Source organism: Ostrea edulis, chromosome 3, assembly GCF_947568905.1.
Source record: "Ostrea edulis chromosome 3, xbOstEdul1.1, whole genome shotgun sequence".
NCBI lineage: Eukaryota > Metazoa > Mollusca > Bivalvia > Ostreida > Ostreidae > Ostrea > Ostrea edulis.
In genome coordinates this window covers 96,166,658-96,183,690 of record NC_079166.1, presented here as the reverse complement: position 1 = coordinate 96,183,690, position 17,033 = coordinate 96,166,658, and the positions used below count along the sequence as shown (strand labels likewise).

The 17,033-nt window shown below is 35.1% G+C and overlaps 1 protein-coding gene across 4 annotated transcripts in view; it reads right to left on the bottom strand.

The window, feature by feature from the left end:
* LOC125676160 (uncharacterized) overlaps positions 1 to 17,033 on the bottom strand; it is a 46,823-nt gene that overhangs the window by 11,710 nt on the left and 18,080 nt on the right. For 2 of the 4 annotated variants that reach the window (XM_056159587.1, XM_056159588.1), the window contains exons 4-6: positions 4,288 to 4,427; positions 805 to 3,521; positions 146 to 272 (exon numbers count right to left, since the gene is read on the bottom strand). In XM_056159587.1, the coding sequence (XP_056015562.1) occupies positions 1,163 to 2,080 (918 nt within the window). In that variant the 5' untranslated portion in view covers positions 2,081 to 3,521; positions 4,288 to 4,427 and the 3' untranslated portion in view covers positions 146 to 272; positions 805 to 1,162. Of the gene's footprint in view, positions 1 to 145; positions 273 to 804; positions 3,522 to 4,287; positions 4,428 to 5,700; positions 5,779 to 10,346; positions 10,652 to 17,033 lie in introns of those variants that run through there. The other 2 variants (XM_056159590.1, XM_056159589.1) reach the window with 2 other exon arrangements.

The following is a 17,033-nucleotide window of genomic DNA, read 5'->3' as shown; positions in this document are numbered from 1 at the left end:
GTGGTTCTTGATAAGATGAAAATGTGAAAAGTTTACGACGCCGCCGCCGCTGAGGCAACTGACGACAGACAATGGACAAATTTTGATCAGAAAAGCTCACTTGAGCCTTCGACTCAGGTGAGCTAAACAGATAACAAAAATTTACCAGCTCCATACAAAATTTTGTCTCCAGAAATGGATCAGATGCTAAGAAAACCTCTGTCTGCTTTTAAGAGATACCGATAGGAACTGCTCCTACTGCAGGGTGTCACCATCTCATGAGGACCAGGGAGCTGAAAAACAAAAGTTACAATGAGTGCTGGAATGACCAGAAATCAGACAAATACTAGTAAATGAAAGTATGAGGAAATTACAATCCTCATGAATTTTGTCAAAAGAAGCCAGCTTGTTATTTTCTAAACAGGAAACTAACTGACGTTATCGGTCACCTGAGCATTGGTTATATGTAACAATAAGGATACAAAGGCAATAATAATTTTCTTATACTGACCCTGTTTTGGAGCCTGACCCTGACAGAGGGGCAATGGATTTTACATTTTAAATTCTGGTTTTTTTAAGGTCTTCATTTGAACAACCTCGGCTTTTCCAGTTTTAAGGTAGAACTGGACTCTTTCTGACTTTCAATTTGGTCAGAGCTTACGTACCTCATTCAAATAAGCAGAGGCCAAAATATTAGGTTTATATAACAATTGTTAGGCAAAATTTGTAATCTATGGGCCAGTGAAGATTTATGAACAATTAGGCTACCCTGCTTTAATTTGTTTTCATTGCTTGGGAATTTCACAGTACAAAATGGGAAAATACCTGCTTTTTTAGCATGGGAATGGAACCTTAATTCAGCCCCCGAGGACCCCAAAATTCCTGAAATTAGAGGGCATTTCATACATCATGACAAAGCATTCAGATGGTGGACTATGCATCCCATCCTAAGACAGACATACATGCATTGCTGTACCATAATACGTCCCACCTACAAAAGGACTTACAGATATTGATGTACCATAATACCTCTCATCTACAGACAGACGTACAGACATTGATATACCATAATACGTCCTACCTACAGTGATATACCATAATACATCCATCTACAGACAGATATACAAGCATCACTGTACCATAATACATCCCATCTACAGACGGACATAAAAACATTGCTGTATCATAATACGTCCCATCTACAGACAGACATACAGACATTGCTGTACCATAAAACATCCCATCTACAGACAGACATATATACATTGCTGTACCATAAAACGTCCCATCTACAGACGGACATAAAAACATTGCTGTACCATAATACGTCCCATCTACAGACAGATATACAGACATTGCTGTACCATAAAACATCCCATCTACAGACAGACATACAGATATTGCTGTACCATAATACGTCCCATCTACAGACAGACATACAGACATTGCTGTACCATAATACATCCCATCTGCAGACAGACATACAGACATTGCTGTACCATAATACATCCCATCTACAGACAGACATACATACATTACTGTACCATAATACATCCCATCTACAGACAGACATACAGACATTACTGTACCATAATACATCCCATCTACAGACAGACATACAGACATTGCTGTACCATAATACGTCCCATCTACAGACAGACATACAGACATTACTGTACCATAATACATCCCATCTACAGACAGACATACAGACATTGCTGTACCATAATACGTCCCATCTACAGACAGACATACAGACATTACTGTACCATAATACATCCCATCTACAGACAGACATACAGACATTACTGTACCATAATACATCCCATCTGCAGACAGACATACAGACATTGCTGTACCATAATACATCCCATCTACAGACATACAGACATTGCTGTACCATAATACATCCATCTACAGACAGACATACAAGCATTACTGTACCATAATACATCCCATCTACAGACAGACATACAGACATTGCTGTACCATAATACGTCCCATCTACAGACAGACATACATACATTGCTGTACCATAATACATCCCATCTACAGACAGACACACAGACATTGCTGGCAGCTGTACCATAATACATCCCATCTACAGACAGACATACAGACATTGTTGTACCATAATACGTCCCATCTACAGACAGACATTGCTGTACCATAATACGTCCCATCTACAGAGAGACATACAGACATTGCTGTACCATAATACACCCCATCTACAGACAGACATACAGACATTGCTGTACCATAAAACGTCCCATTTAAAGACAGGTATATAACATGCTCAATTGGTAATGCATGACAGACGAAACACAATGATGTATGCAGACCAACAGCAATAATCACTCAGGTAAAAATGCATTCCTGGAGAGTCAGGTACATGTAATCTACCGTTAATTCAATAGGTAACTGTCTGTAAACTGGTACAATACAGGCAGCTATAACTCATGTCAGGTACATGTAATCTACCGTTAATTCAATAGGTAACTGTATGTAAACTGGTACAATACAGGGAGCTATAACTCATGTCAGGTACATGTAATCTACTGTTAATTCTGTAGGTAACTGTCTGTAAACTGGTACAATACAGGCAGCTATAACTCATGTCAGGTACATGTAATCTACTGTTAATTCTGTAGGTAACTGTCTGTAAACTGGTACAATACAGGCAGCTATAACTCATGTCAGGTACATGTAATCTACTGTTAATTCTGTAGGTAACTGTATGTAAACTGGAACAATACAGGCAGCTATAACTCATGTCAGGTACATGTAATCTACTGTTAATTCTGTAGGTAACTGTATGTAAACTGGAACAATACAGGCAGCTATAACTCATGTCAGGTACATGTAATCTACTGTTAATTCTGTAGGTAACTGTCTGTAAACTGGTACAATACAGGCAGCTATAACTCATGTCAGGTACATGTAATCTACTGTTAATTCTGTAGGTAACTGTCTGTAAACTGGTACAATACAGGCAGCTATAACTCATGTCAGGTACATGTAATCTACTGTTAATTCTGTAGGTAACTGTATGTAAACTGGTACAATACAGGCAGCTATAACTCATGTCAGGTACATGTAATCTACTGTTAATTCTGTAGGTAATTGTATGTAAACTGGTACAATACAGGCAGCTATAACTCATGTCAGGTACATGTAATCTACTGTTAATTCTGTAGGTAATTGTATGTAAACTGGTACAATACAGGCAGCTATAACTCATATTTGACTACAAACCAAATTGACAACATTCAAACAACATTTAATATGTAAAATAACATCATTAGCAAGTGTTTATTATAATTTACATAGTCTAAGGGAGATAACTGTAAAATCTTCCTTCATGCTCTTTACATGAACTAAACTTTTTACAGTAAAAATGAATACTTCTCTGACTCTTCTCAGGGCAAATGATGACACCCACTGATTGCTACACCCCAGCAATTTTTAATGAAGTGTTCAGTCTCCAACAGCAGGCAATGATGGGATAGTCAGTTAAAAAAATTCTTCTGCCCATTCAGTACCTAAAAATTTTAATGATAATTTATTGCCAAAATTGAGAATGTAAATGAGGCTGAACTGATCGAGACACATATGTTGCCAGCTGGTGAATGTCAAGACACTCGGGAAAAATAAATCCCTACATGAAATCCCTGTTTAGAGTGAGTGGTACAGGTACCCCCTGTATACATTATGTACTCGGGGATAGGCGAGTCGTTCTTGCAGCCAGCAACACAAACTGCAAGTGTACTCCTTCCTTAAAAGTGTCACCTCAAAGCATGAAATAATTAAAATGGTGACAAAGAATAAACTTTGCTGAACACATGGTCACTTACTAGATGACAATAAGAAAACGAAGATAACGTCGACTATATTGTGTTAGTTTTATGTGACAAAAATAAAAAACCAAGCTCAAACTCATTTTCAAATATTATCAATAAATTATGTATTAAACAAAAAAAAAACTTGATTTATTTCTTCAAGAGATTATAAATACAGTGTACGTATTTTTTTCTTTTTTTTAATTATTTGCTAGCAATTAACATGGTTATTTTACAATATATATACTATGTGTTAGTAAGTTTAACAATGAATGTTTGAAATCTAAGAACTTGTTTTTAATAAAAGTGTTTTATTATATTCATGAATCATGAAAATTGAGCCAGCTGTTTTCATATTCATTGGACCCAAGGGGCGATAAAAGTTTTCAAATGATTATTCAAAAAATAAGTTGAAAGCCGGCCAAGTGACCAGGAAGTAAAACTAATTTAAAATAATGTAACTCTGTACCTTGTAATGCTTCTCGAGACACTTCTCTGACGGGACGAACAGTCCCGGTCACTCTTCTGATAATGGACTAGGCAGATCCATTCCATGTCTGTGTGCAGGGTAGTGCTACGATCCCCATCATTAGCTTAGTGGACAACATCCTAGATAAAATAGACAATACAAATTAAACAAAAGACATAAACAAATATCTCAGTACAAAAACAAAACGTGCGAGACACAAAGTAGACAGGATGACGAGCCCGAGACAAAAAAGTGGACATCCTGAGCAGCGTTCAGATCCAAATCATAAGTTTTTGAAGTATTCTTTGATATTAATATTCTTTTAATTATTACACTGTGACACAGGTGGATATAGTGTATCTTCCCCTACCTGGACTCAGGGGTCGCGATGTTAACTATGAATCTACAAGACATGGAGATATGCTAGTACAAATAATTTAAAAAAATAGAATTCATCATGATTTGGCCCTTTAAAAAATTTTCATTAAAAATGTCTACTTTATTCATAGGTAATTATTACAACTCTTTTGTGACTTCTTTCTAATCCCGCAGGGGTCATCTTACCACGAAATAACTGTAATCTAAAGTGAATGAGGATGCCTCATCTCTTTTAAAACAAAAATCTCAGTTCTGTGTATTCCTCTTTAGTGACTTCATCTTGAACACAAGAGTCGTTGTGTACAAATTTTAAAAAGTACAAGATGATGCTTGCATATAGATTTATTTGTAAAATGAATTTAAATTTGTGGTTCCTAAAAAGAAAATTTATCTTGGAAGAAAACACCTTTTCCTCTTGTGACCTCACCCTGACCTCAGTAGTCATTGTGTGAACAAACTTGAATGTACACTTCATGAGGATGTATGGATATTAATTTAACTTAAATAATAAAAACAGTGATTTTTCTACATTTTTAACAAGGGTCCTGTGGTTTTCTAAAGTCCTAAGTAGTCCTTACTCCTAAACAGGCCACACTATTAAACAACTTGAACCTTTATATCAAATGTCATATTGCACCCTGTGGTTCTTTGAACCTCTTCTAATACCTCATCCTTGTCCCCAGAGACAGCTGTGACATAAACCAGTGGCAGATCCACAGGGGGTTAAAAGACCCCCCCCCCCCTCCCCACCCACCACATTTGGTTGAATAATTTTTTAAAAAGAAAGAATTTTTTCTCATTTCATCCATTTGGTCTTGTGTAGAAAAAGTACACATTAAGGTCGAACCCCTTTCATCCTAGATCCGCCACTGGTGTACACAAATTCAATGTTACAATTTACATACACGTTTGGCCTAGGTTGACAATCCGACATTTCTTTTATGCAACTCACATAACATATAGATAAATAACCAGACAATATATTCAGTATATTACCTAATAGCACTGTACCCGACAGTCAGTTTTGTTAAGTACCTTTAAAGATCCCTAAAAACAAGTTTTTCTTCAGAACTCGGCATGCATTTCCGTTTTCACAGCAAGTGTCTTCTGCTTCTTAAAGAACGACAACTCTTGTAGATTTTTAGTAGCCTGGTTCCCGAGGCCTTCCGATGTGCAAGCACGAAGGCCAGGCACTCACTGTCGAATGGATTCTTCCACTGATCAAAATCCAATATGGCGGACTCAATGGTAAGTAATGGGAATGTACGTAAATGAGCGTATCATGGCTTAATTAGCTGTGTCACTTTCGATTTTATGTCATTAATTGTCAGAGACAGACCTTAGGAAATGTATAATACTTGGTTTTCCATGTGACACGCTTGTTTGATATAGTCTTATCCCTTTGTGTTCAAGCAAGTATAGGTGATTCATCAACTCGCATAACTTCCACGTGTGTTAAATTAAATCTAACCGTATCACTTCGTTTTACTACTATTGATGGGTTGCATTGGGTTGCTGGCGAAGATACATACTGAGTTTTATAGATGACACGCACCAGTTTTCCTATTTTGAACCGACAATTATTTCAGATCGAATTTCCTCCACTCATTTTGACTGGTTATCCTTGTAAAGCAGTATTAATATTATTGTAACTGCTTGCTGTTTATGAGTCTCCCTTGCATGTTGTAAATAATTGATATTAAGCAAGGCATAACATTTTATCCTAGAAAGATAGAAGTTACACCTACATGCACTAATTGTGTAAACACATACAATGTGAAAATGGACAATAAAGTTTTAATTTGGCCTTATGATTGATTGACTGTATATTGTTTAACGTCCATCTCGAGAATATTTCACTCATATGGACCCAAGAACTTCCATCCAATGATTTTCAGGACCTATTATGTTGCAATCTTATGCTAGTTCAGTTCTTAATATGTAAGTTAGTCATTATTTGTTTCTCTATTTCTTAAAATTCATTCATATTCAAGGGTCACCATCAATTGCTTGTATTTAGACCTATACTTGATACTTTGGTCTTTTGAGCAGTAAGGGTCAGATCGTTCTTAATTAATTGTGTCACACTTGTGAAACAAGATTTCAGTTTATAATCTTATTCAATGATCACTCTTTGTTCACAATATGCAATCAGGTACAGAGGACCTATTCTGACCCAGATAATCACTGGGTTACAAAGACATTTCTTTAAACTAGTTTTAAAGGTATTTCACATACAGAAATGCTAGATTTATTTAAATTTCAGAATATTAGACTTTCTTCATGAACAAGGAATATATTCAATTCAAATGCTTTATTGACGACTCCCAAACATGAGGCATACATTATATATACTTGTATATATATATATATATATATATATATATACATATATCACACAAACCAGTATCAACTGTACAGAATAATGTAATATTTACTCTCCAAGGCTACCAGTTCTTAATGTATGCCAACATGGTGTAATGGTGCACACTTTCGTATCTGTACGATGGAGGAACAGGTTCGATTCCTGTTGTTGGCTTTCCTTTGAAAGAACTAGTAGAGATCTTCCATTGTTTAAGAATACGACAATATCATAGCATTTAATGTCAAAGACACACACTTGCGCAGAAAACATGTTTACTAATGAAATAGCTAAATTTCATTTACACTAATTATTTGCATGGAAAAGGTTTTTAACAGAAGAGGGTTGTGATCAAGCATTTCTTGTGCAACACATTCCAATCTGAAAGTTAGCAAAATTCCTCATAAGTGTTATTCCCAAGTAACTGAAACATGTCTGTGTTATATATTTCGAAGGTTCTTTAATCTCCACGTGAAACAATGCCAAATCTCCTTTTTAAGGTCTTTCTAGTCATGTATTTCTCATGTCATACTGTGGAATGAATTGCTACTCCTCCTACTGTTAGCTAACTTTTTGATCTGAGAACTGACACTCTCAAACTTCCTCCATGAGTCTTTCTCAAAAAGCTCACCTCTGATCTAAAAATTATAAACAATGTCACAAACATCAGTATAATCAGTAAAGATTTGTATCAGGAATAGTAGTAAATACACAATACACATACATCATAAATATTAATTATGTCATAATTTTATCATAGATAAATAATGAAACAAGTCTGTAATTTTTGTAGAAGATGAACAACCAACTGTGAATTTTGAATGTCAATATATTTCCCTTTTCTTCTAAAGTTTTATATTCATGCAGGTTTTACTTACACAAACAAGAGGGAGGGAATGCTGATGTCTGCTTGTATGCATGCCACATTCGTCACTTCCACTCAGAAATTTCTCATTTTCAATAAAGTCATCTGAAGATCTGGCCATGAATCGAAGACCGCAAAAGAGCAAATGCTGATAATATTTGGTTGATAACATTCCAGTGGCGTCCAGGGCAGGGCCCTGATAGGGGGTCCGGGGGAGACTAATGTACCGCAGATACTGCACACACTTATTTTCCACCTATGTTTGTATCATAATATTGTTACACACAAAGTTTCATCAAAATCTGTGACATACCGTGGCCAGAATCAGACTTAATACGTTTTTTTTTTTTTTTTTTTTTTTTTTATGTGTACGCCCGGGCGTTTTGACGTAAACGTAGAGCTTTACGCGCCTGCATTCAAATAAACCCCACCCATTAGATCCGCTACTGTAAATTATGTAGTGCTCAGCTAAAATTATCATTTCAAAATAGCAGCACATAATCTTCCCACTCCACATACTTATTGAATTGTCAAAATATTGTAGATCCCGCCACATCTTTTGCGCTTCGGCTGTAAGGTTGATTTGGAAAAAAACTTTTCTCGCAATATTCAGATACGAAATTTCACCCACCCACCCCCCACCTTAATTGATTTGCAAATGACAAGGGATATATCATATGATATATATATATATATATGTATGTATATATACATACATTCATATGAGGTCCGCCCCAATGCTCGAGCTGTGATATTGCAGTTTAAATTTAAATTTGCAATTTAAATAGCCACTTTATAGATCGATAACTGTTATTTCTGCACCGATTTTGATGCGGTTTTTTACGCTCGACTTGGTAAAGAAAATTCTTTTTGGACAAAATTAAATACGATTTTAAAAGGGGAAAAAATCAAAAGTGATAAACAAAAGTTTTTGCAATAAATCAGTTAAATATGTCTCGTGTGTTAATTTTTAGTAGTATTATAGACTACCTATGCAAATACTTCTGTTATTTCAATCATCACCAGGTCGCTTTAGTGCAGACAGATCTCAGGTAGATTAAATTTAAAATAACCCCAGGTAGTTTGGGCCTTCAGAAAATCGATAATAATGCAATGTGTATATAAGATGGGTGTTTGACATTTAAGGTAGTACTCTACATCGTCATAATGGCTGACTTCCTTTAAAAACATGGATGACAAAATCGATATCAGCAATATTTGACTTTTCCTTTTCCATTTAAATACCTAGCCGAGTAGCTCAGTAGGTTAGAATACCAACTGCTGAACTGTACGTCGCAGGTTCGAGTCCAGCAGGGGTTTTAAATTTTTTTTCAGATTACCTTCTACTAAAACTGTATTTTTTGACAAAATAAAGTAAAGGACCAGAGCCACAAACCCCATATTATGGCCCTTAAAATTTATAAAAATGAAAGTAAGTGTTGAATAGGAGTATTGGTGTTATAAATATGTATCAGAATCCGGGGCTTAAAAAAACATGTTAGATTTTAAAAATAGGAGCACAACTAAAGCTGTATACATACTAGAACCGGATATGGTACCGTATTTCTGTCATTTTCCACCAAAAACTGGTTATTTTGTAAAGGTTTTGTCATACTGGTTTCATCTCGCCCAAAATATTTAAAGTATTTTTATAATATACACCTTTTCAATTGACCATAAATGCAAAAATATTTTAGGGCGAGCTATGAGCACTATTTTTATTTTTTAAAAAAACGATATTCCGGATTGCTGAAAAATATTACGGTTATAATGCGCTAGTGGTGGTAAACTTGAATTTTACAGAAAATATGGCTGGTTTAAGTATCTTATGGAGAAGGAAACTACGTTTTTTATTTCGTGTCATGTATATGTACATAGGTCATTTTAGTTCGGTGTTTATTTTTAAAGCAAGGGAAATTCCCTCACCTAATAATAGTTTTCGGTTGCAGCTTGTTTTGCCCTTTTACTATAGATGTTCATTTTCAATACCTAGTTGTTTTCATCTTTTAAAGTCGTTCACAATACATCTTCATTGCATCGTTGCTTCAAAAATGTGTACAATTTTGGTAGTTTTACATTATTATCATAAACATTATCATTGAACGAAACGACAGTTACCGAAACTGTTAGGCCTAGTGACTGAAATGAACATGGCGCGGCGTCTTCTTTCACTTTGGGATATCGGAAAATATTCAGGCTTCACGCAAGTATTCTTGTATGGTACTGATATCATATCGAATAATTTTTGCTCTATTTATTTTACAAAAGTGTTACTACGCAGCTTTAGACTGTCAACATTCGAAATAACTGTTTTATTTAACCTAACTTTACGTACATTGGGAGCAAGTCCTTCTTTGATTTACAGTACATCCAAGTTTCGGGCTGAATATTAGCATGACCTGGTCAGGCAAAAAGGAATTCAAAATAACAGATTTAAACTACAACATGACTTACCATAGCATGCAGCATTGCCGCCAGTTAAATCCGACAGTAAATCATGTAAGCAATTCATAGCATAGATAGCGATCCACATGTTATCGATGAGACATGACGTCATCTGTTGTAAGAGATTCATGACGCATTTTATGCTTCGATAGGCGGATCAAGTAACCCCCATATGAAAATACTCGATATACTGGTTTTGTTTTGTTTTGATTTCACATATGATATCGTTGTACACGTCATGAGTTTTTTATTTTCTATTTTTATGTAACTTTACTTGTAAACAAAGACTGTGCGTTTTGTTTTTTGTTTGTGTGTGTGTGTGTGTGTGGGGGGGGGGGGGGGGGGGTAAGACAGTACAGTATTTATAAATTGTGCATGTTTGATTCCGTTGATTTTCAATTTCATGGCCTAGTTCGAAGGCCTATCAACGTATCAGTGTTCCATTGTCCAATATAAAATTAGAAAAGGAAAAATAGTGTCGTCTTGGTTGTCAAGGAGGTGTGTCCCAATGCCAAGTTACATTTAAACAATATAAACAAATATTTTTTCAGCGTGCTCAACAAATCAAATTGCGTGATACAAGTAAAATTAGATTATGACAGACGGACTGAATGCTATATTATATATGTTTTGCCAATTAATAAACTGGACATGTGTTGTGCCAATAAATATATCTTAATTTAATAATCCAGCCTACAATAGCAACAGGAAATTGTGCTTAAATTGTCCAATCTTCAAAACCTTAAATTGTGTACATGTGTGTGGTGGCGGTGGTGGTTTTCATCCACTCAAACTGTCCCAATCCCCCTCCCAAATTCAATTTCTTTAAGTGTGCAGTGGATAGATCGCCACATGGACCCATCCAAGTCTACTGTAAGGATGTTTTAAAATATCGGTTTCAAATGCAATTAGTTAACACACAAATATATATAGACAACATTATTTGACGATTTGCATTTTAGTTGCTTCTATTCATACACGCTATACAACAGTACTGAATCTATAACTGAGAGAGAGAGAGAGAGAGAGAGAGAGAGAGAGAGAGAGAGCACCAGTAATTGTATACAGGTACGGGAAGTTTAATCAAATCTTAAATGTACAATATTATTCTTACTAATTAACCATTCCACTTCATTCTGATATATTTAATTTCTCTTTTTTCCATGTTAAATTATTCGGCTGGCGCGAGTTAGGACTGCCCCCCCCCCCCCATCCCTTTTTTAAACCGATGTTACGTGCCTAGCTATCTAACGCCCTCTCAGTCAAAAATGAAATAAATATAAAATCTATATTACTACAACTTCATTGGATTTACTAGACTTTTTTTTTTTACCACCGTAATACATGTTTATGCAAGCGGACAATCTAGGCATTTTAAAGAAAATTTCCATCTTCGATAGCAAAATGTGTTCAGCCCACGAAGAGCAGAATCGAAGATGATTTTTGCCCCCGTTTTCGGGTGTTATAACTGATATAAAAAAAATAGTATGTTCTATAACTTTCATTCAGAAGACGGGTAAGTTCGTGAGTCACTGAATAAACAAAAAATTGTCCGCATTCTTATTTCAATCGCGTTGTCAACTGTACACTTTTTGATATTTCTACACTACCTGTAAACATGTAGGCAGCGGATCTAAATCATCTAATATTCTTAATTACAATGAAAATTATACATTAAAATACATGTGGTGCACTAATATAAATGTCAATCTTTTAAAATAATCGCACAAATAAACCAATGCTTTTACTTGTCATTTTATGGTCCACATTTCTTTGAGCTGATATAATTCATGCTATTTAACAAATTGAAATCAATGCTAATTTATACCATGTGATATTCGTTTGTTCATTTTCAAAGTCAAATGATCCTTCTCTTGGTGAACTCGTGCTGCTCGTGCTGTGAAACAATGTGCGACTAACACGTACAGGTGTTTGTGTACGGGATGTCGAGAATTTGGGAGTTTCATAAAGGTGTGAACGTCTGCGGGGAAGTCTACATACGGATATATATCAATATCTTGATATATCTATATACAAGAAATAATCCCGATTTACAAACATGTTGAGGTTTCTACTTAGAGATAATTAAAATCCATTTAGTGACACTGTCCACTCTATATCTGCTTCAAACATATAAACGTGGAAAGTTAATACAGAACGGACGTCATAAGTTAAGGGTAATTAAGATGAATTGTTTCGAATAGCAAACTCCAACATGTAAACAATTTAAGTAAGTTATCAAATCAGTATGGTAATTCTTTAAAGATAGACAGTGAAGGTACATTTTTAAAAATTAAATTACTATTTTGAATTTACAATAATATATATCATTAAATGATATGAATATATACAAGTCGCCGTTTTATACGTTTTAATTTTCACCCACTAATATTTCGCTTAATATTTTTTTTTTTATCACACGAAGGTGCACGGTGGCACAAAGGAGGCACAGATGTCAGATCTCCGTGGACTTAAATGTCTACCTCGCTCAGAAAATTAAGACTTCAGAGGTGCCGACAATTTTCAAGGTCCACCGTGTTTTATTTTTTAAAAAAATAGTTTGAAAACTCCATTTTTGTAATTAGTTACTATAATAACTCAAGTTTAATCAAAATTATACAGTTGTCTCTCTCTTTTTTTTTTTATCCTCAATTATATCAATTTTAATGGGAGTTGATACAAATAGATATATGCAACTTGAAAATATAAACTCGTCTTTGAGATAGACGGTAAAACAATACTGTTTGCTGTGGTCCTTTCACTGCAAGGAATTTTAATTTTTGATCACGATTTTTCAATTACATGTATGTCCAATACAGCGGGGAAAAAATTGTAGTGTTATGTAGTGGGAAGGGGGGGGGGGGCAATATATCACAAATTTAAACATCGTGATAGAAAATATACAAGTTCCTAATATTTTAACAGTTGTGATTTACAATCAGAATAAGCCCAAAAAATATATATTAACCTATGCGTCCATTATTTGTGTATTACAATGTGATTCTCATAACGTCAACATCATGACGTTATATAGTTTTTCTGTTGAAAAACAACACAAAGTTTAAACGACTGTAAAACGAAAACTAATAAAGATATTGTTATAAAATAAATTGTTCTATGACCTATAAATCCTAGAGCATCGTCTGTGAAAGTCTCATTTATTTTGGTGAAAGGGCCAATTTTAGTACTTTGTGGCTCTGGTCCTTTGAAAATTTTCATATTCAAAATATTTTTGTACATATCCTACACTTTTCATCTACATCAAATTTCTCTGGTGTAGCATACCTCCTTAAAGATAGCATTATCGTCTCCATATCGTATACATCGTGTAGAAATCTCACGTGTTTTCATTGAACCCGTGGTGGACTATTGAGTTAACTTATGCGTATTCATTTTGAGCTTTTCACACCATATTGATTGATTGATTGATGTCTTTGCGCCACACTCAACATTTTTTCAGTTATCTGGTGGCGCCCAGTTTTTATTGGTGGAAGAGAGAACCCAGATACAATGCACCTGGGAAGAGACCACCGACCTTCCGCAAGTAAACTGGGAAACTTTCTCACTTACCGGCGCAAGAGAGATTCGAATCCGCGATGACAGAGGTGAGAGGCCGTATGATTTTGAGCGCGATGCTCTAACAACATAGATTACAGCCACTCACCCTCAGCTTCTGCATTGACATTTTTTCGTTAAATTCCTTAAAAGATTTGAATTTATATTACAAAGTATTCGTATCGTTGTAAATATAAAGTTCTATATCAAGACGACGAGGCTGATATTCACGTGGTCTATGTACTTTACCCCCACCCTTCCTCCTAATTTTTTTTTAATTTGGTGTAACTTTTGGTCTCTCGTTTAGAAATAATGTAAACGATAAAAGAAGCAATAATTTCCTACACTCTCGAAAATTTAAACGACAAAATCTTTTGATTTATTGAATTACCTTTATATCGGGAGAACTTACATGTTTTCTCTGAACCCCTTAAAATTTGCGTCATTTTATTAATTTCACCTGGTTAAATATTGACAGACAATAGTAAAGATTACTACTGCATCTAGGACATATTTCAAGCCCTATAAAAATTTTAAAATCTAGGAGGTTTCAGAAACTTTGTTCGAATCCCGGCTTCGAGTCTGCGACAAACCTAAGTCGTTAAAACAGGTAGTGACAGTTCCATCGCCAAAGACTCCACATCAGGTGTGAATGTCACGGGTCCTCGGAGATGACCTTAAAAACGGATGTCTCGTGTCACAGTAGATGTGGCACGCTAAAGAACCCTCACTGCTCATTGGCGGTAAGCTCAGAGCAAAGGCCTAAATTTGAAGCCCTTCTCTGGTCTTGGTGACTTCTCCACATGAGTGATAAATTATCAAAAGGGGCGTTAAACAAGATACAATTAATCAATCATGAAGTTGCACCCCCACCCTAACCGCAATTACTATATAAAGTATATAACTGTTTCCCATTTCCATTCTCAGTGACCACGCAGCAAGTGACAACATGGCGATAATTCAGTCGTCATGGAAAGCACGGGGTTTGACTTGCCTAGATCACGCCAGGTATTCGGATACTAAGAACAGGGGTTGTAGGATAGACCCCCCCCCCCCCCCCCCCCCCGCATAGACTTCGGAAAAACGGGCCCGGGATAAATATTCCCCCAAGGAAAAACGCCCCAACATATAATTTCCACCTATGTACAAAGTCAGTATAGATGCTAAGAACAGTGTCAGATATTTAAAACGCCGTTTTGGTACAAGTACATAATATAAGGGTTGAATTCTTGGATAGAAGTCGCGCACGATACTGGTGTTACTTTCATACGTGTATTAGAAAATGCTTCCGCTGTGTTTACACAGATGTATAGTTTGTGGATTATTAAAGTCTTATACATCAATGGCAAGGAAAATATATAAATAATGATAATAGCTTATATAAAATATAATTTACAAGCATTTCATTATCAATAACGGAGTTATGATACACGCAGATGTCATTTTTCGCTGTCCCGCGTTATATGAAATACGCATACGCTTTATCCACAAATTAATAAAATGATTGATTTTATCCCAAATAACGTAAGAATTGGTGTATGATTGTGACGTCCTTATCTAAAAACCATAAACCAATTACTTTAAACATTTAGTTCATAGAATTGATATAGCGACCTTAAGAATGGCAAAGACAGTGGTGTCCCGTGTTTGTAGATAGACTGCAAATGCAAATCATCATGACCAGTAGCATGCCTAATGCAGGGGGAAGTTGACTATCCTTGTTACATTTATAATGTAAATATATCATGGAACACAGTGAATGCCAGTATTTAATAATTCTGAGTATATCCATGAAGTAGATTGATTTTATCGGTGTCCAGTGAAATGTCCTTATTCTACAAATACCGCGCTTTTTAAACAATTCTACCATTTTATGTCTTATTTCTAAGTATTATTCCAACGCGAATATTTTAATGAATATAACTTACAGAAAGTACATAAAATTTACTATATAGAATATACAGCATTTCATTTTATCCCGCGTCCATTTAGGAAAACAAAAAGATACTTAATGTCCAAATAAATGTCCCATGTGATTTTGTCGCGCAATGACGCGACATCAATGTACACAACCTACGTCTAGCTAAACGTGAAATGTTGCTATTGCTTTTTTAAATGATCTAAATTAAAATGATTTTTAAAACCAGTATACAAGGTATTTAAGCTATAGCATGTGTATCTCATAGATATGTTTTACTCTGGTACATGTACTTTAATTGGCTTTATCAAATGACAATTATACAGACAACATTTTGTTGCATGTACTACTGTATGTATGCATATAAAAATTCAGCATTGAACAGCTACACTTACGGTGTGTAAAACGTTGCAATATTATACAAATCTTGATTTATATACGAAACTCTTTAATCATGTTCGATAATCTTGTTATTCATATGAGAAAATTTTAATTATATTCGATAATCTTAATATTTATATGCGAAAAGTTTGATTTATATTCGATAATCTTGTTATTTATTTACATTTGGTAACCTTGTTATTTATATTCGATATAATATTTGATTCGTATTTGATAATGTTGATGTACACGTGCTAGATGTACGCATGGATTTAGTCATATTGATTGCAGGTGAAATGCATAATTTCAAAAATTGATAAAAGAATTGGCTTCATTGACCATGACCTGACCTCGGATGTCTTACATTTAACTAGAGGAGCTACTCTGCTAGAATTAAACTTTAATAAATATACAGCACTACCAGCCGTGAGACATTTGGCCTGAATTGAATAGTTGACCTTGCCCTAATATGCTGAATAAACCCAGTAGGTATGTCGAAGCTTGGGTGGCTGCCCTGTAATCCCCCATAGGCTGCTTAGCTAGCTGGATTAACAAGAGTGATACAAAGGACTAAGAACATGTTTATCAAAATTCGGCCTAACGTCCAAAGTGAATAATTTTTTTGTTAGAAATATTCTCTAACATGTTCTTTTCCTGTAATGTACTGGTTTTTATATGTAGAGTTGGTGAAAGAACACAATTTTTAGGTTTACATTACTAGTATAAATCCTATAATTTGCGCTACTTTTTAAGATTGCGTCATACAACGTCGCTATATATTATTAGAAGTGGTAACGTATTGTAAAACATGATTATGCAATGAGTGGTTTAATATATAATAA